Source organism: Canis lupus, chromosome 3 (assembly GCF_011100685.1).
Source record: "Canis lupus familiaris isolate Mischka breed German Shepherd chromosome 3, alternate assembly UU_Cfam_GSD_1.0, whole genome shotgun sequence".
Classification (NCBI taxonomy): Eukaryota; Metazoa; Chordata; class Mammalia; order Carnivora; family Canidae; genus Canis; species Canis lupus.
The window spans coordinates 1211049-1232767 of NC_049224.1; the positions used below are offsets into that span (position 1 = coordinate 1211049).

General features: G+C 38.4%; 1 protein-coding gene across 5 annotated transcripts in view; it reads right to left on the reverse strand.

Moving 5' to 3' along the window:
* CAMK4 (calcium/calmodulin dependent protein kinase IV) overlaps window positions 1–21719 on the reverse strand; it is a 279256-nt gene that overhangs the window by 40856 nt on the left and 216681 nt on the right. For all 5 annotated transcript variants that reach the window (XR_005356514.1, XR_005356513.1, XM_038532150.1 and 2 more), the window contains one exon: window positions 20557–20629. Coding sequence is in view for 3 of the 5 variants with exons in the window: in XM_038532150.1 (XP_038388078.1) it covers window positions 20557–20629 (73 nt within the window). In the remaining 2 variants the exon portion in view is untranslated. The remainder of the gene's footprint in view (window positions 1–20556; window positions 20630–21719) is intronic.

A 21719-nucleotide genomic window follows, 5' to 3' on the forward strand; every position in this document is an offset into this window, starting at 1 on the left:
ACAGGTAGCCACAGCTTTTCAGAGATTTCTCCCAGAGCAGGTCTCTCATCTCAGGCACTCTGCTCTGTGAACCCTGGTCTCCTGGGCCTCCTGGACGCTGTTCTGTCTCAACCTAGGGAGACCGCGGGGCCCCTTTTGGTTTCTCCTCTTTCGATGGCAGCCTGGAAACTCTCTTCAGGCAATTGTAGGGCTCACAGTATTTGTGCTCCCTTTTTCAAAGATCCCTGTGCTGGGCTGACTGATGTTCAATGTCTGAAAACCATGTTGCATAGTTTTTGGTTTTTTGTTTCAGAAAGAGTGTAAATTAGTCCCTTTTACTTCATCTTGCCCAGAAGCAGAAATTACTACCATTACTCCACACATTTTAAGTGTTTTCTAAGTAGTATTCTACTTGATACCTAAAATTGGGATTATCCTCAGTATTTGAGACCATTTTGAACCTATTACTGCTATTAGTGTACCAGTTAATGCTGTTAAAGCTGTTAAGGAAATAAAAAATGACAAATGTGGGAAACTCTGCACTTAGTTCAATGTTGATCAAAATTTCTACAGTATTGGGCACCTGGGTGGCTCAGTGGTTGAAGATCTAGGCAAAGGGTCTGGTGTGGCTCAGGCTGTGGTCCCAGGGTCCCGGGATCGAGTCCCACATTGGGCTCCTTGCAGGGAGCCTGCGCTTCGCTCTTTGCCTGTGTCTCTGCCTCTCTCTCTGTCTCTCATGAATAAATACATAGAATCTTTTAAAAATTTTCTATAGTATTCATTTATGTTTCTAAGTTTTCAGCTTGCTCTTTGGTTAGAAAGAATTTCTTCTTCTTTGTGAGGCAATGAGAGTGCCTGAGAGAAGTGCCAGATGTGAAGTGCAGTCAAAGTCTCTTTATATAGAGAAGTAAAGGATAAAAATCATGTAAATAAGTTAAAGAGAGACAACAGTGCTTGGCTTAGAGATAATCCTTTCAAAAATTCTTAAATCTATAAAATAGATGAATCAATGTTTTAACCATTAAAGGCCATATTTCCTTTCAAGTAGAGATGAAGTATTTATTTATTGTATTCTACTCTTTATACAATGTTTACATAATTTGTGATTCATAAACCTTAAAGATTTATTGATAAAAAATGAACATTTACCAAAATAGGAAAAAATACTAAATATATGAAAGGTATAATTATTATACAAGTATATCATTAAAGCAGCTTTAAACCTGCTTAAAGAGTTGATATGAGGAATTACACTGGTTTTACTCATTTTCAGATACTACAACAGTCCATTTAGTAATTAAAGTATTTCAGTGGTGCTTCAGAAAATTATAAATCAACTTCACCTGTATATGGTGATTGTTCAGAGAATCTCTATGCTTTATGACAATTACACAATCTCTTGATCTTCATTGATAAAAGTAGTCAAAAGATCTATCGTGTTCTGTAACATTTCATTTAAAGAAAAGAAAGTACAATTTTATCAAACCTCTGAAGATTGACATATGTTGAAATTACTACTAAGCCTGAAGTGCCTCAACTCATCTATACGTTAAAAAACATCAAGTGCCTATTAGAATATTAAGTCTTATTAAAGAAGGTTTCAGATTATAGTAAATTTAGACAATTAAGGTGTTTTACAGGCAAATTCTTTTAAAGCCCTCTCTGAAGGATTACTCTAAGAATCCTAGAGTCAGTCCAGACTTTAAGAGATTATTTAGAATAGGAATCTCAAACTCAAATATCACTAAAGGAGGGGCAGAGAACATGAGAGTGAAGTGGGCAAAACTCCATTTAAATTTAAATATTTTTACTTAGGGGATCCCTGGGTGGCGCAGCGGTTTGGCGCCTGCCTTTGGCCCAGGGCACGATCCTGGAGACCCGGGATCGAATCCCACATCAGGCTCCCGGTGCATGGAGCCTGCTTCTCCCTCTGCCTGTGTCTCTGCCTCTCTCTCTCTCTCTCTCTCTGTGACTATCATAAATAAATTAAAAAAAAAAATTTAAATTTAAATATTTTTACTTAATAACTTTTCTGTAGAACTTACTATGTGACAGGCACTGTTCTAAGTGATTTACCAAATATATCAATTCTGTTATATCTTACATGTATATTAACCCTCTGTATAATATCAGTATATATAATTTCATTATCTCCATTTTACACATCAAGAACAGCCAAGTCAAATAACATGCTAAAGTTCATACAGTTAGTAGCAGTTCTGGGATTTGAATGCAGAGTCTGGCCTGGAGTCTGTACTCCTACTCACTGGGCTGGGGAACAGTGGATTATGGAGACAGCATATCCTACCTCCAAAGCTTTTCACAATACTTGAAAGCAGTGGAAGCTGCTACTTAAGAGTCAATTTGGTCATCAGCAGGCTCTGGACCATGTATGCCAGGTAAGACCAGTATGACTAATTTGCCCATGAGTACTACACTCTCTTTGTGACCCTTAAAAAGCTGGCATAAAAGGACAACTACTTATAAGGAGATGCAATAAATGGAAGTTGAATTTGGCTGCAAAGAATTAAACAAGAAATCTTCTACCCAATTTCTTACTATTGACTCACATAGAGGATGTTTAGCTTTTAATGTTACCATCATCTTGGACATCGATAAAGTTACAGAGCTGACTGCACCTGGAAGACTTACATCTGTGGAGCTATTATTATTCCCACCTACACTTGTCCTAAAAAAGAATGGAATATGCATGCACATATTCTTAATTTATTTGAGACAGATTTAATTTTTTAATTATAGCATGTGAAGTGATTCTTGTTATGTCAAATATGTAGTTTTCAAGAACTGAATCCAAGAGTAAAAAAGCACAGGCAAACATAAAGAGGCACACCTGCTGCAAAGCACCTGTGTCTTTTTAAAAAATGTGAATTTTCCTGCTATGTGATCTTTAAAATGGATGTACCTCACTTGTCTCGTTTCACTGCTGGCCCCTGAATTCTTGCCATGCTAAGGCCCCCTGTGCTCCTCTGTGTTTCTGGCTTTGGGTCCAGCACTGTCTATAGCAGTTACTGTAGAGGAAAGTAGAAAGCAAAGTACTTAAGAACATGAACTCTGAAGTCATCTTTGATTTTGTGTTCTAGTCCTGATTCCCCCATGAGCCAGCTGTATGATCTTGGAAAAGCTACCTAATCTTGGAGTCTCGGTTTTTTCATCTGTGAAATTAATATGAGACAGCCTTATAGGTATGAAGATTAAGTGAAATGATGTACATAAAGCTTTTAGCTAGAGCTTGGTTCACAGTAAGTACTTAATAACACATGGTAGTGATGGCTGGTGTCACTATTATTGAAGCAGCCCCCATGTGTTCCAATTACATATTCCTTTCAAGATTCTTCTTTCAGTTTTCTAGCAAAATCTAGCATAAGTATTTAGCCTCTTTACCAAGTGGCCTACTATATGGGTAAACAGAAGGTATGAACATTGTGAAATGGTATGTCATAAGGCTCTTTCACAATGATATTCAACTTAAAATAAAGCTGCATTTCTGGAATTCTGATTGATCCAGAGCCATTTAACTCTGAGTGCGGCTAAGTTTCTCTAACAGTAATTTCACAGGCAAAAGTCAGGAAGATAATTTAAAAGTTACATATGTTTTAGATGAGTTCTAACATTCAAAGGAATATTTCAAAGAATAAATCACACACTGAGAACCTATGACACATAGTTCAACATATTATTCATAAAAAATATAAGTGTTTCACATTTAAAGTGTGAGGAGTAGAAACCAAGACTAGAATGCAAATGATATGCATGAGAAATTTTGTTTTTCGACATAGATTTTTCCCTGTATCTATCAGCACATTAAGTTCTATGAAATTAGATATCTTTTCCAAAACAGAGAGAAATATACTATGTGTATTTATTTAAATTTTAAAATACATTATATTCCATGAAAAGCACTCTCCTGGAAAATTGGATTAGCGTTATCACTTTTGAAAGTAATATGATTTTTGAAAGTAATGTGATTTTTGAAAGTAATGTGATTTAACAGTTTATTGAATTATTCAATGTATTAGGAGTTTCCATTGTCTTTTAGAAACCATGGATATAAGGCCAGTTCTAAAATATTCCCAGCACTCAAAATATTGGAATCCTAAATAAGTTCTTGTAAACAACTGGATTCAAGTCAAAGAATATATACTGTGTTTGTTATGTGCTATGACTACAAAGGGGCATAAGGGGTTTGTATGTGTATTTGTAAGGGGGGTGGGTAGAGGCCAGAGGAAAATGATGATAGATACAGAGGAATAAATCATTATTCCTAGCCTAGAGAGAATCTGCCTCTTTCAGGAGACACGCTCATGTGCAACTAACCAAAATATAAGGTGGCTAGTGCTACACACTAGTGGTAGAAAATGCATGGGATTGCAGGGAAGAAGCAGATCTGCTGAAATTCAGAACTTGTATCTCTCAAGAAAAGAAAAAAATAAAAGTAAAAACAAATATATGCACTTAGTGGCAGAATTTATTAAAGGTGAATGAAGGAAGGGGAAGAACCTTAGGTTAACGTTCAGAAGTTCCCTAAGAAATGGGCCAGAGAGTCACAGGAACTAAAACAGCTCAAATGTTCCATCTGCTTTGTTACAGAGATTTAGTATAGAAAATTATCCAAAACCCATAAGGCTGTGTAGATTAGTGGACTTCTATACAGATTGAAACTTGAAAGGCCCAGAGTCCTAAAGGCCAATAAAGAAGACTTGTACAGATGCCTGGCCATGTCGTCAAGCCTAGGCTGGGAGTTCTAACCACCTTGGTTCCAGTCTGTGTAAATTGCAAAAGCCAATTTCTCTGAACTTTAGTTGGTGCATAATTGTAAAATAGGGGAAATGCTATTGTTCCTTTCCTCACAGGAAAACAGCTGTGGAAACTGACATGCACCTGCTCAAGTTATTGACCTTCAAGGATAAAGAAGGGATTCTTAGACCTGTAGGCAGAAAAAAGCAGACCATCTGTAAGAAGGGGAATATAAAGTTGGTGCAGATTTTTGCAAGGCAGGTTTCCATGCAGTGCATAAGAATACACACAGATTGCTGAGGCTGGAACCAAGTGTCCTGCAAATATTACAGTATGCCCTGCAAATATGAAAGCACTGAGGGGATATATTGCTATATATTGCTGCCATGTCTTTCCACAAACTGAAAAAACAAACAAGCAAAAGACCCAAAGAATACAAACAAAATCCCAACTATTTGAATGAATAAAGTCAGCCACATGAGAAATAAAGAGAAACAAATGTGGTGGTAAAGGGCTGGTGATGGGCATTAAGTCCATTTAAATGTAGAACCCAAATGAACAAATAAGATGCAGAATATAAATGACATAAACCTTACCAATGTAAAACAGAGCTAGGACAAGAAAGAATTTGAAGGCAGAGGTCAACTGAAGAAGTGGATGAATTTAATTTCCTATTTTTCTCAGTGAAAAAATAGTATATACTGCTGAAGTTTAATGAAACATAGAGGTTGAAAGATGTTGTTTAAAGTTATAAAAGGAGGGGATCCCTGGGTGGCTCAGCAGTTTGGTGCCTGCCTTTGGCCCAGGGCGCGATCCTAGATTCCTGGGATCGAGTCCCACATCGGGCTCCCAGTGTGGAGCCTGCTTCTCCCTCTGCCTGTGTCTCTGCCTCTCTCTCTCTCTATGTCTATCATGAATAAATAAATAAATAAATCTTTAAAAAAAATAAAGTTATAAAAGGAAAGCCACCAGAAGAACTGAAAATATAAATGCATACACAAAAACTCACTAAGCTCACACCAAGATATGGAAGCAACCTAAGTGTCCATCCAGAAATGGATGGATAAAGAAGATGTGATGTGATGTGTGTGTGTGTGTGTGTGTGTGCATCTTGCCATTTGTGACAAAATGGATAGATGTAGAGAGTATTATACTAAGTGAAATAAGTCAGAGAGAAGAAGACAAAGACCACATGATTTCACTTATATGTAGAATCTAAAAAAATAAAACAAACAAACAAAAATAAAACAAACAGAAATAGAATCATAAAAAAAGAAAACAAACTGGTGGTTGTGAGAGGAGAGGGGGCTGGAGGGACAGGTGAAATGTGTGAAGTGGATTAATAGGTTCACAGCTCCAGTTATGAAATAAGCCAATCACAGGGATGAAAGTACAGCAGAGGGAATAGAGTCAATAATCCTGCAGTAAGTTTGAATGGTGACAGATGATAAGCATATTTATCATGCTAAGCATAGCAAAATGTATAGAATTGTCAAATCAAACTAATCCTGAGGCAACGTGGGTGGAGGGACAGGTAAAATAAGTGATGAGGATTGAGGGCACTTGTCATGATGAGCACCCAGTGTCATATGGAAGTGTTCAATCACTATATTTTACACCTGGAACTAGGATTACACTATATGCTAACTAACTGGAATTTAAATAAAAACTTAAAATTTTTTTTCACATCACAAGACAGCATAAACAAAGCAGAACTAGGAAAAAAACCATTTACTTTATTTGTCCATCTGTCTACATGATAAAGATTACTATAAAGATAATACAGTAAAGATTAAAATATGAATATATAAAGAGCTCCTACACATTAAGAAAAAAACATAAAATTATCATTGCAAAAAGAGCACAGAATAGAAGAAGGTAAAGAATATGATGACCAACTGACAGAGGACCCATAAACCGAAGAAATATTCATGACATCTTTAGTATTAAAATTAGAAAAAGCAAAACAAAGCAATGAATTATTTTTTTGCACTTATATTACTCCCTTCCCCTCCTCTCAAAATACTGGTATTATCCAGGACTGGTTAGATGCACATGTTGGTAAAAAAGCAAACGCAGACTCCTGGCAGGATTGTAGGCTGTTAAGCCTTGCAATTCATCAGCATCTGTAAATTGTGTAAAATGAATATATTCTGGGTATGAAAGAAGCCACTTCGTAGAACATATCTTAAAGAAATATTTTTATTTGTGTGTAAATATGCCTACAAGGATATTTATGACAATATTACTCACAACTTTTAAAATTGGGAAAAAGTTACACAACTATCTAGAACCTGAATGAATTATAGGACCCATAGTATGAAATATATTATCCTGTAGCAATTAAAAGAGTGAAAAAGATCCAAATGCACTAAAATATAATGCATTTGATGTAGATAGAATGATGGACCCTAAGAAGACTCCATGCTCTCATCCCCAGGACTATGAACATGCCATTAACTTGGCCAAAGGAACTTTTGTAGTCAGGGTTACTAATCACTTTGGTCTTAAAATACAGAGACCATCCCGGATTATCCAGATGGGCCCAGTGTAACCGCATGAGCCTTTAAAATCGAAAGAAGAATGCAAAGAATAAGTCGAAGAGATTCACAGCATGAGAAGCACCTGATGCGCCACTGCAGGCTTGAAGATGGAGACGGTCTAGTGCCAAGGCAGCTACAAGGAACTGGATCCTGCCAACACACTGAATGTGCCCGGAAGCAGACTCTTTCACAGAGCCTCCAGACAGAAAGGCAGCCTGCTGATACCTAGATTCTGGAACTGAGGGAATCTAGTCATGTCGTGCCCAATTTCTGACCTACCAGAACTAGGAGATACCACATGTGTGCTGGTTATGCTTTTAAGTTTGTGGTAATTTGTTATGCCTTGATAGCAAACTAATTTATCAACAGAAAGATTTCTAAGACTTATTGTTAAGGGAAACAAGATACGAGAGCAACATGAAAAAGAAATGTATCTGAGGACACTATTTGTATTTTTATGTGCCAAGATGCCACACAGTCTCAGCCACAGCCATCATTCCTTCTTTTTGATCACTGATCTGTGATCTGTGTTTGAGCTTGTTTCCTAACAGCAGTTCTGAAAACCTTTGAAAATGCTCGTTGTGGCTAATGCTTTGAAGTAGCCGAATTGATTTCCTAACATAAAAACCAGGAGAATAAAACAAGAGAAAAGAATAAAAGGAAGAGCATGAGAACACATAGTAAGTGCTACACATTAAAAAACAAACAACCCAAAACACTTGTCAGTAAAGGAGCCTCTGGAAGGCCTGGAAAGCGATGACATTCAAATTTATTCTTGTGACTGGGTCAACCTTTGGACTCCTAATTTACTTTCCAATGGAAACCATGGTTGGGGTTGATTAGACTACGGGCGTTATGGAGAAACTCCTGCATCACACACCGATTCTCAAGAATAGGGGGGTCTTGGGCAGCCTGGGTGGCTCAGCGGATTAGCGCCGCCTTCAGCCCAGGACCTGATCCTGGAGACCCAGGATCGAGTCCCACGTCAGGCTCCCTGCATGGAGCCTGCTTCTCCCTCTGCCTGTGTCTCTGCCTCTCTCTCTCTCTCTCTCTCATGAATAAATAAATAAAAAATCTTTAAACAAAAAAAAGAATAGGGGGGTCTGGGTGCCGTGGGCAGAATGCCAACAATGGCCCCGCTATGGGACCAGCTGTCCCCTGAGTGTGGGTGGGATCTCTGAGTGAGGAGGTTAGCATCCCTATGATCATGGTAACTTAAATGACAAAAGGGAGATGATTCGCACAGGCTTAATCAAATCTCACGTGCCCCTGAAAAGCAGAGTTTTCTCTGGCTGGGAGCAGAAAAGAAAACCAGGTAGTTGAAGCACTTCAGCTGGCTGTGGAGGAAGGATGTGCCAAGAAATGCAGGCAGCCTTCAGGCTGTGGGCTGGTACGAAGGGGACAAGGACTCCAGTCCACAACCACATGAAGGTGACCTCAGCCAACAACCTGAACAAGCCTGGGAGCATGTTCTCTCAGAGCATACGGATACGAGCCCCACTGACCACCACTTTGGTTTCTACCTAGTGAGACTAACCAGAGAACCCACTAGAGCCCACTGGACTCCAGACCTTTTAAGCTGTTAAATTTGTGGTAATTTGTTAGTTAGTAAAAGAAAACTAATATACTGAGTATTTTGCAGTTAGCAAGTTAATGGGCCAAAGAACACGAACTCTTGGCACATAGGGGCCATGTGTTTTTTAATGACTCCACAGTGGTAGGAACTAAACATGCTCGATAAACATTTCTAGTTTGTTTGGTTAGCTGGTGAATGAATGCATGAATGAATAAATGAATGAAGATCTTTGGTCAGTCAAGTCATCCAACAAATATTTACAGAAGACCTAATGTGTATCAGGAAACACTCCAGACACTGGCCATAGTACAGTGAGGTCCAAGACCTCAAGGAATTTGTATTCCAGTTTCTTTTTTTTTTTTTTTAAAGACTTTATTCATCTATTTGAAAGAGAGAGAGAAAGAGAGGGCATGAGTGGAGGGAGAGGCAGAGGGAGAAGCAGACTCCATGTCAAGCAGGGAGCCCAAAGTGGGGTTCGATGCCAGAACCCCAGTGCATGACCGGAGCCCAAAGCAGATGCATAACCAACGAGTCCCCCAGGCACTCATTTATTCTAGTTTCAAACAAGAATTCAGAGTTCCAGGGCCTAGGATTTCTCCTATTGGAGGGACAGAAGGTCACTGAAGCACCGTGAATGAGATGGTCCCCTGGAGAGGAGACCTTCCAGGCAGGAGTCCAAGGGTCACACACGCAGGGTGGGGAGTCTGGCGGGGTGACAGTGGAGGGCTGAGTGGAGAAATGCTATCATACCATGTATGCTTTTCTCTTACAAATCAAGAAGGATCCCAAATGTTCAAGCAATGTCTTTTAAATATCAAAAAGTAGATGTGAGGGAAACTGAGGATTACGGAGACGACAATGCAATCATTGCCAACACGCAGGTTTAGAGCCGCAATTCTTACTATACTTTCAGTTCAACACATTCTGCTACATAAAGAAAACAAAGACAGTTAAATGTGACTCACCCTCATCTACGGCCCAGGTTATGTGTGTAAATTATTCATTTTCCTGGTGGGCATCATTTGCTAATATAATCATGCAACTTATATGTACTTTTTTTTTTTTTTTAAGATTCATCCATTCATTTGAGAGAGAGAGAGAGGGAGAGAGAGAGAGAGGAAGTGAGAGTGGGGCGGAGGGTGGGGAGGAGCAGAGAGAGAGGAGAAGCAGACTCGATGCCGAAAGGGGAGCCCTGAGATCATGGCCAGAGCTGAAACCAAGAGTTGGACACTCAACCAACTGAGCCAACTGGGCACCTCTCAATTCATATCTATCTTTTAAAACATTTGGATGTCTTATTAATAAAGTCTGAGTTTTTATTATTTTTAAGTGTGCAGTGTATGGCCAAGCCATTCTCTATTTAACTTACCAACCACTTTATAACATAGTAGGCAGAGCCCTGACATTCCAGGAAAAATTTTCAGATTGATAATATATAGGGAAATATTTCTATGAAAAAAATGAGATCAGGCTCTGTAAACTTTAAGCAAAATAATCTGGAGAAAACATCAATGTTCAGGAACCAGGGAAGATTAATATTAAATACATGGCATGTAAGATACATTAGAATTATACCATACTTCTTTCATGAGCTAAAAATAAAGAGGATATCGCACAGAGGGACCTTAAATTACATTTACAAAAGCCAGAATGATAAAATGGGACACTAAGTGAGGAAGGTATTCTTTTCCTAGGTCAAAAAACATCTTGAAACCACTAATGGTTATTGAAATTTCCTTAAAGGAGGCAAAAAGTTAACAAGAATTATTACAACGTCTAGCACTGCACACACTGCAATGGTGTTTACATTTCTCTGAATCTTTGGAGGGTGATGATTCTTTGGAATTTACAAGGTAAAGAGGGAGGTGAGAATAGAAGGAAGGAGGAAGGGAGAGAGGTTGAAAGAGGGAGAGAGAAAGAAAACAGATTAGGGGAAAGGTTCCACTTAGATGGATTGGAAATTGTGTGAAAGTCTTCTTCTTTTGTCACAAAATCTGGGTCTCCCACTGGCATTTAGTTATTGGAACAAGCACTCTGGGCGAATGTGTCCCCAAGGATTCAAATGTTCAAGTCCTAGTCCTCAGTGTGATGGTATCTGGAGGTGAAGCCCTTGAAGGTAATTAGATCCAAGGTCTTAAGGGTGGGGCCCCAAGAGGGGATTAGTGCCCTTCCAAGAAGATGAAGAGACGAGACGGGAGCTCACACTCCTCCTCATGTAAGGATACAGAATGAAGGCAGCATATTGAAAGCCAGCAACAGAGCCCTCACCAAAAGTCTCACCATGCTGGCACCCCGATCTGGAACCCCCAGCCTCCAGAACTGCGAGAAATACATGTTTATTGTTTAGCCCCCCAGTCTATGGTATCCTGCTATAGCAGCCAGAACAGGCCATCAGAGTCAGAAATACCAAACACAAAAGAACTGCTTTGCCCGAATGAAACTACTGTTCCCATCATCCCCGTTGAGAAATTCTGCATCTCAGTCAAAGTGAGTAAACTGCACTTTTATGAACATTCCTTACTCAGGAGCTAAACACTTAAGATGGGAGGGAAGGAGTTGATTAAAATAAGAAAACCAGGTTAACCTTCTGTTCCTATGACCAGTGTAATGTGCACAGGCTATGACCTAGGCCTCTGTCTGTATGGTAATTTAGCATCTTCACTGAATTATCTATCTCTTATTTACAAGGGCAGGTAAAAAATATACTGTAAAACTTTTGCAGAATTTGTTCCTGAATTATTTAATAATAATAAAATAAAAATTCCATGTTCAAAGAATGAAATTAACAGAATATTATAATATTGACTGAATGTTCTTCTAGAAATAAAAAAAATATTCTTTTTGAGAGCATTGTTCATGTTTTTCAAAACTGCCTCTGAATTAGCCATTCCCAAAATAAAAATTCATGTTTATGGGTCAAGGACATTACAAGTAGTAGATTCACACTGCACCATATAACATAAAATAGGACTTTATTTCCTCAAGACAGGGACACTGTAGGTTTGGGCCAGAGAGTAGGGAAATAAATTTCATGGTCCCATCCCCATCCTCCAATAAACAAACGACGGAAGAACAACATAGAAATATTTAACTAGAGTCTAACCTTAGTCACTCTACCACCCATGGAGAGAAGCATACTTATAAAGAAAAGATCACGGTTCACCTTCAAAGCACGATACTTTGATATTTCACACACAATCATTCTTTCTTAAAAGGGGATCACTGTCAAAGGAATCTTTCCAGCTGAGAGTCCGTCCCTTGTAGCTCATAGTAGGTAGAGGCTGTCGCATGTACATTATATTGATGTCAAGAAGAGACTGTCCTCCTAGAGACCCCATTGTGGGTGGCACAATCCTTTGCTCAGCTTTTCCCCTGAATTTTAGCTTTTCACAGCATTTAGTATCAGAGGAACAGAATACGTACATGTACAATGGAGGTGTCACAAGAATGGAAAATAGGCCAAGTTACTGATTAGAGTAAGGTTTGAAAATAAAAAATATATTGTGATAATATGATAATTCCTTTCCTCTCACAGTCTATATACACCTGCTTGGAATAAACATTTCTAAACATAATTAAAACTTATTACCTTACTCAAAACTGTATTCCCTTATAGCTTGAATGCCCACCTTTTTCTTTTTCTCTTCATTCACATTAGTCTTCATAGGTCATCTACGGAAACAGACACAATACTTGCCGTTCCCGGCCTCCTAAGGGTATTGTGAGTACCTCACAAACAATTGCTCTTTTATGCTTTTTTGGATACTGCCATCATTAGCTAGACAATATTTCCCACCCTTACTGGAGATTATCCAATTCTCCTGCTATAAGATCAATGAATCTGTGAATCTCATGCCCTCATCAACAGAAACCTGCCAAAATAGCTATGAATGAATCTGCAAAGACTATAATCTGAGGTCATCAAACATGAATCAGACATCATGTCCATGACATTTCAGTGGGCTTTCTTACCAGTGAAAACACTCATCTCAATCCTGAGACGAAAGATAACTTAGATGTTATTTTTAAAAATATTCTTTGCCTTGTTAATTCTTCCAGGCAGTGACTGTGTCTCCTATTTATTCTCTATAGCTCTCCTGGGCACCTACGTACAACATGTGCTGTGTGTAGTAAACACAGTCATCCTGGTCTAATGGCTCTTAAAATGTTTGTTATTTTTGCTGCTGTTGTTTTATTCATCATTAGTTCCCAGCTGGAGGAGAGGGAAATGGGAATGGAAGAAACACAGGTCATTAGAGGAGCTGAGAGACTGGATGGAAGAAAGTGGAATAAAATCTCAGAGAACAAGCAGGTAAAGGAGAGCAGAGAAGGTGAGAGAGTTCGGTGAGAAGTTCTTATCAAACCTCTAACTGCTCATCCGCATGCTGCCTGCCGTGGGTTATTTTTCATTATCTCCATGTCTTTGCATAAGTAACATTCTTTAATATTGACCGTGAAGCTTCAAGGGGGATTCTGGGCTTCGCTGGTTAGCACACTCCCTTCATACAGCCACAAACCACGTCCCTCCTGATTGACCCTGCCGCAGCCTCCTAACTGGTCTCACTGCTTGTGGACTTCATGCCGCCGTCGGGATGACGGTCCTGTAGCAAAGGTCCCTCAGGTCTGCTCATCACCAGTCATATGAACCTCTTTTGAAAGTCATGGTAGACCCTCAAGATGGGCTTCTCACTTCTTGCAAGCCCTGGTCCTCACCAAGTGTACTTCACTCCTGGCCATAGCCAAAGACCAGCAGTTCATGCCTTTGCACCTTTGGTCTATTATGTTCCCTAAAAATCTGTGGGAGAAAAGGAATATCCCTGAATTCCATTTCTTTCATACTGGCTGCCTGTTAAAACAATTTTTCTTTTAAAACCCAACTCAAATATAACTTCCTCTGGCAAGATTTTTCTGACTCAGTTTCTCTCTAGGTATACTGAATAGCTTTCTCTTTCTCTAGTCTGCAAAATGCATCAACAGATGCACATAGGTCACTGTACAGCCGTGTGCTTATGTGTCTATCTGGCCCATGAACTAGTCAGCTTCTTAATATATGTTCCTAGAATTGTGATTCTCCCAGAACTCAAGAGAGAGGAAGCCACTTAGATGGAATCTGACAAAATTCTGATATCATTATCACTGCTGATCATGATGTATAGAAACATTTAATAAGAAAGATACTCTGCCTCCCAGAAATTATTTTTAGATTTCTAGCTTTCTAATATTGAGCTATAATTTTCAGAATATAGACTATTTTTTGTTCCAAACTCTTTTCTAATAAAATACCTATGCTCTGGCTGAGCTGCTACTCTATTTAATTCTGTGTTTATAAATTAAAATATTAGAATATTAACAGAACTATTTTTTATTTCTTTTCTGGTAATTGTGATATCTCAATTCTTAATAAGAGTATATAACTACTTTTACTTTTTACTGGTAAAGCTGTCATTATAGTGTTTCAGTGCTTTGAGCCTTGCATGAAAATCCATCCCCCAGAGATATTCAAATGTGAGTAACAAGAGACAAAATCCCTCCAGAAATAAATGCAAATACCATAGGAACTGACAGATTTAAAACAAACCACAAAGAACCCCATATTTTCTGTTCTAGTGGCTCATTACTTAATTGAACTCTCGGAATCTTCTCACTGACAATAATGGACCCAAGTGGGAACAATATTCACAAAAACAACAGTTATCAGAAGAAGCAAGCTCGCTACTGTTAATAACCTTAAACCTCACGGATTTATCAGGGAGTGGATGTGTGCTTGGTATTCAGTGAAATTCAATTTTTAGAAATTTGTGGGGACAAGAATCTTTTTATCAAGGAGTATGCCCTCTGTTATGTTTCGATGGATGAAAAATTACACAACTTGCTCTGACCACAGAATTATTAGTATATACTCAAAAGTTTATTCAAGAAGTTCAGTATCTTATTGCTTCAAGTAACAGGATATATAATTTAAAGTGGCAGAAATATTGAGAATCTTATTATCCTCTGAGATAACAAACAGGAGGAGAATTCTAAAGTGGTCTACTCTTTTCTCCACCTTCTTCAACACAATTATGTTTTTCTTCTTAATTACAAGATAGAAAAAGCAGTTTCCTGCATCATATGCAGACTTGACTATGCCACTGAAAAAGAGAAATGGACTTTCCTTCCTTGGGTCTCCTTTTATTAAGAAGTTTTCCCAGAACCCACACTCAGAATACTCATCAGAACTCTCTGCTAAGGATCAGGTCATATGCCTTTGCTTAGCTGCAAGGGAGGCTGGGAAAAAAAACATTCTGACAGCTTCCATCTTTATGAAGGTACATTGGCTCTATCAACAGAGAATAAGAGGTCAGGTGGAAGATGGTTTGAATGTGTCAAGAAATATAAATCTGATAATGTATATGTTGTCCACCAAACTTATAAATATTATCAAGGATGGTGCTCAGGACTAAATATAGACAGTGGTTTATTTTAATGCTGCTGCACTTGTTTTGATTTCATTGACTTCTAGAACCATTTCACGCACAGTAGTAAAGACTGAACATTTTAGATGACTATGAATAGCAATAGGAACTTAGAAAATTTATTTTTTGTTTCAAATAAATTCCTGGAAAAAAAAAGCAAATATATTCCTCTACCATTTATTAAGCGATTGGCTCTCAACTGTAAATCACCCTTCCTCAGTCCACTTTGAATTAGAAGCCACACTTTCCCTTCTGCTGGCTTTCTGTTCGGCTCTGCTATTAGAGGGTGCTAGGGAGGGAGTAGAAGGTTGAAGGAGGATGAAGGGACCCGCTCAGTCCTCCTTGCTTTCTGTGCCTATCTTTCTGCTTGTTATTCCCATGCACCCTAAAGACACATTTTTATTCTGCAGTGCGGATCATTCTAGCAGCAGCTGCTGACTGCAGTTTTTCCAATGCTCACAGAACCAACCAGTGTTCCTCTTCAGCAACACCAGCTCTAACTGGCTAGAACACCATTCTCAAAGGTTGGAGTGCCAGCTTCGGGGGCAGTTCCTCTAGCTCAGAGACTGGACACCAGCACTAGCCAGGCAGTGAGCCTTCATCACTCCTTCTTTAAATGTTTAAGCTTTAGGGATGCCTGGGTGGCTGAACAGTTGAGTATCTCCTTCAGCTCAGGGTGTGATCCCCGGGTCCTGGGATCGAGTCCCGCATCAGGCTCCCTGCAGGGAGCCTGCTTCTCCCTCTGCCTATGTCTCCCTCTGCCTGTGTCTCTGCCTCTTTCTGTGTCTCTCATGAATAAATAAAATCCTTTTAAAAAATAAAAAAAAATGTCTAAGCTTTAATCATCTCACATGCTTTGTTCCCCTAGTCTGAGCAGAGGCTGCTTCCTGTAGGTGCTACCTGCATGGACCTTAGTTTAGTACTCCCCCTTTTCCTTTCCAGTTCTTCAAGAATTTACTCATCAATTCTTTATCAATAGATCCTTTAATAGGGTAAATCTGTTCCTTTTTAGGGGAGGCTACAGGTCTTAAAATTTTTTACCAAAAGAAGCCTGTACTACTTCATCTTTTCTTGTCCTTATAATCATGTCCACATCCTGCTCTACTTCAATGTTCAGATGCCAAATTGGTTTCCATAACTTTAAAGAGTTAGATGCTTTTGTGTGCAACTTGTCACCCCCATTATGACAATTTTTTTTAAAAAAATTCTGACCCTAAATCTATTGCTACGGTGGCAGACATATTTAAGTTCTGTAACCATTTCCTTTTATTTTATTAAATTCAATAGATACTCTATGTCTATTGTATGTATAAGTTTCTCCAGGCTCTCAAGTCATGACTTTGAAATTAAGACATACTATCTAAGAGAACTATGGCCAGCAAAAGATGCAAAGTGGCATCAGGAGTGGGGTAAAAAAGGAAGATAGTGATTTTCTAGGGAACAGAGACAGTAGGACATCAGGAGGAACAAAAGAAGGACAAGAGGTGGTGGCAACAGGAAGAGACTTCAGAGGTGATGGAATATTCCCTAGTTATCTTTTCAAGTAAATAAATGGAAAAGGAGGGCTTTAAAAGTTAGGCACTGTGCTTTATGACAGATGAGGACATGATGACCCTTCCAGAATGTCCAGCTTGACGTAAAGCATCTGATTTGGGACAACCTGGAATTCACTTCAGGAAGTCTTCAAGAAGACTTAATGATCTGCCCTCACAGACTAACTGGATGAATTAAAAAACAGAAAAACAAACAAACAAACAAAAAAACAAGAAACAAACAGGAAAACATCTTTCAAATTTACTTTAAAAGCTTTCAAAAATTCTATTTAAAGCTTAAAAAGCAGAAGGAGCTAGATTATAGTCAGACAAATACTGTGAAATATTTGGGGCAAGAATTAGGGTGAAGAGGGGAGGAAGGGAAGGATTGTGCGATTTGTTACCTAAGGGGTATAGTTATCCCCACAACATTATTTCCCAAGAACTTTCCAATCTTTAAGCTTTCTGTTTCTGTGCTTTCAAAAGCCAGCCTAGATATAGTCTTCTAAGTGTGTGATACAGAGGAAATGTGAGATGTATCACTGATTACTTTGAGTTCCCAACTGTCCTATTTTTATAGCTATCTATAGCTATGTAGTTGACAATAAATTATTTCATAAATGTCAGCCACTTCCCTCAAGTTTAAAATTGCTTGCTTTTTACCTGGGGAAACACTTAGGGAAATGACTTTAACTTTTTTTTTCTCTAATTCTTAGTTGTAGCAATTAGAGAAAATTTGATTTTTATAAACCTTCTTTCAAAGAGTGACTTGAATGTGGTAATTTACTTTTATTTTTTTGCTCTTACTTATTTCTACTTTTTATTTTTTTATTGTTTAAGCTTTTCTTTTTAAATTCCCATAGTTAACATACAGTGTAATATCAGTTTCAGGTATATACAGTGTTTTGACACTTCCATACATCACAAGTGCACTCTTAATCTCCTTCACCTATTTCTCCCCTCCCCCCACCACCTCCTCTCTAGTAACCATCAGTTTGTTTTCTAGAGTTAGGAGTCTGTTTCCTGGTTTGCCTCTCTCTTTTTTTCCCCTTTGCCTGGTAACCTACTTACTAAACTGAAACTTTCTAAGTAGGTAGAATAACAATGTATTTTGTTTTAATTTGAGGATTAGCAGTAGACTAATCAACCCATCTTTGCAAATCTGGAATAGAGTTAAAGTCTAGTCCCTCTTTTCTATGTGGGGTACCCCCTATCTGGGGCATCCCTGTTGGGGGCCCTTTTACTCCTTAATTGGTGTATAACTCCAATAGGTGGAAAAGTCTGATGCTGAAAGCATTCATTTCTCATTGATTGAATGAAGACAGAGTTCTCCCAGTTGTTTACCTGAGGTATCACTAAATTGAAGCATGCCCACTGTGACACGCCAAAAGAATCAAGAGCTGACCTAAATGGATGGAGGCACCCAGAAAGAACGTATTGAAGAAGGTGCATTTTGAGCAAAAGGAAAAGAATTAAATGATAGTAAGAGCAGAAAAGAATCTCATGAATGGAAACAAGTTATAAAGAAAGCTTTATTTCAGATGAAATGAGTAGAAAAATGACAGTAAGGATGTTTCACTAAACGTATCAGCATCTAGAAAGACAAACAGAATAGTGACTATTCCTATTTTGATATCTTTTCAGCTATTTATTTGGTAAATATTTACCAAGCACTGACTATTGTCAGTTGACTTCAGTGCTTAGCTGGGGAGGAGACATGTATGTATAGATTTACATCATCTAATATATCTTTACATGAATGTCCTGAGTCTCACGTTGCCTATCCTTTTCCCTCTTTTTTGAACACTGCTATGACTTCCATGCTTCATCTTTTTTTTTTTTTTTTTTTCCATGCTTCATCTTATTTAGTTTTTTCCACAGCTCTGTTAGGTTGAATACTATGCCTATTTACATGAGAAAACTGAGGATTAGAAGTATTTAGTGATTGGGTCCAAGGCCCAGGCTCACCTATCTAGACTCTGACTGACTCCTAAAATACTCTTAAAAGTAACACTAGCTTCCTGCCTGATTAGGGTAAAGTGATGGTGGGCCAGTGCCAGCACGTTTACTTAACTAGATAATCTATTGCATGTGGTAATGAGGAATGATGTTTTTAAATGGGTATTTAAGAAAGGCATAAAACTGCCATTACTGAACACAGAAGTGACAAGATGAAAGCAGGGACTGCAAAAGAGAATTCTAGACCTATACATTTAAGGACAGGAACTGGAAGCAACTACAAGTTTTGTTTTGTTCGTTTTGTTTAATAAAGGGGCAGTCCCAGCATGGTAGGAAGCAGGGTTACATTCATGGGCAGTAGAAGAAGACCCCACTGACGTTGGAAAGGTGGATGTGAGGAGAGACGGTAAGGGCAGAGCTCCTAAGCTGGTAAGCTCAGGAAACCAGGGATGGTGACCAAAAAATCTAGAATGGAGTGATTATTTTGGGCATGCTTAAGAGGATGAATTTGAAATTCAATATTCATGTGATTAGGAGCTGTGTTGTGTACTGGAGAGTAAAATTCCAGGCCATCCTCTCCAGCTTTTATCCACCCCAAATTCAAACATTTTCTCCCCCACCATAGCAAAAAGACCAACACAGTTTTACAGGAAGGAACAATGTGGAAAGAGTGGGTCTATTGAACTTGGTGTTGATAGCTCAATCGTGGGCTTGGTTAGACGCCAGATCTGCTCTCTCTAGCAGTCCTGTGCACTTTGTGAAGACTGTGTTTTCCCTTTTCCTCAATGATAGATGAGCTAGTTAGACGCCAGAGTCTTTCCGTCTTTCCTTCCTTCTCTCCCTTCTTCCCTCTCTCCTCCTTCCTGTTTTGGTTGGGGGAAAAGTTCATAGGATGTGTGCTTTTGTTACTGTGGCTGGTTCTTCAAGATACTGAATGATGATTTTACTTATATAACTGACTCTAAACAATAGAATATAACTTAACTCGAGGTATATTTTAGAGATTTGTCTCTTTAACCCTGATAAATATTTTCCCTTGGGCTTCATCCTGTTTGTTTAGAGAATAATTTGTTCTGACTTTATATTCAATAAATGAATCACCAAAGTGTTTCAGCACCTATTAGACACCATTAAATCTATGGGAAGGTTTTCATCAGTGGAGTCTGTCTTATCTAGGCAGATTTTTCCTTATTAATTCAATCCAACAAGCTTCTCAAAATTCTATTTTTGTGTAAATATGGGTACACATTTCCATTATTAACTTACAAAACTTTGTTCTCGTTAAAAACATCAACTTGGATTTCTTCCTTAAAAAAATAAAATTGTCAGAATTTTTACTTGAATTTTCTTACTTCTTGTCTTGAAAGAAAAATCAATAGCCCCTATGCTCCCAGATCTATATTTATCACATTCTGCCTCCCTCCACTTCCCTGCTGAATAACAAAAACAATGGAGAAACAAACTCAAGAAATGGAAAGAAAGAGAGGAGAACGACTATAAGCCCCAAAGTCTGATTTGATTTCATAATAATGGGAAATTATGTTAACAGACTGACGGCATCTTACAGGAGGACCACGTCTTTCGGAGTGAGAGTAATCAAGAGAAAATATAAATGTACTCAGCATACTGTCTACCAAGCATTTCGCACTGTTTTGCTATGAATGTAACGGCTGGTCACAGACATGCATGGTGAGGGATGATTCTGCACAAGGACAAGGTTACCAAGAGTCACACTAGTGCTGTCACTTCATACTTACGGCAACTGCCTCCAGGATTTGTTTAACAGCATCTGCAGCATCTCGTTCACTATAATATCCCTTCTCCACAATCCTAAAAAAAGAATCAGGAAATTCTTCTCAGACACATGCATTCGGGGGAATGGATGTGAAAAGAGGTTAAATGAATTAATGTTAAGGAAAATCTACACAACTGCAACAGGTTAGCATGACACAGGGGGGAAATATTTCCATGAACTGATACTCTAGAAACCTTGGGTGTCTTTAGGAAAATGAAAGCATGTATTTTGCCTAGGCTTGAACTCTCCATCCTATCTGAGGACAAAAAAATTATTTTAAAACTCTGTACTGTGAATTGTGTTAAACACATACCAAGTAGACAACATACCACAAATCATCCCACGTAACTGTTACACAGCTTCAATATTTACTAACTCATGGCCAGTGTTTTATCTACCCAATCAATTATTTATTTACCATCCTCTTTTTTTATTTTGAAGCAAATATCAGACATCTCAATTTCCTTCATAAATAAAGAGTTGTCTCTAAAAAATAAAGGACCTTTTATAACTCCTAACTACAATGCCATTATACAGTTTCTTAATATTTTCAAATACACAGAGTTTCAAATTCCCAACTGTCTTGGACATGTTAAAATTCTTAAACTTTTTTTTAAAGATTTTATTTATTTATTTATTTATTTATTTATTTATTTATTTATTTATTTATGTGAGACACAGAGAGAGAGAGGCAGAGACGCAGGCAGAGGGAGAAACAGGCTCCATGCAGGGAGCCCGATGTGGGACTTGATCCCGGGACTCTAGGATCACGCCCTGGGCCGAAGGCAGCGCTAAACCGCTGAGCCATCTGGGGATCCTGGACATGTTAAAATTTGTTTGAATTTGTATCCAAATAAGGCCCACATGATTTGACTGGTATCTGTGTCTTTTATCCTCCTTTTGCCTATAACTCCTCACCACCTCCTTCTGCCCTCCTTCTTTCTCTCCAACTGACTTTCTATTCCAAATAAATGACTTGTTCTTTACGCCTGGATGTGGACAAGGAATCTTTCTTTTCCTTTAAGAAATCCTTCTTTTAACTTAAGTCTTTTCCATTTTAATTTCAAGAATGTTTTCCTGAATCAGAATGCTTTATTTCTTTTCTTCCATTGCTTCAGTTTTCTT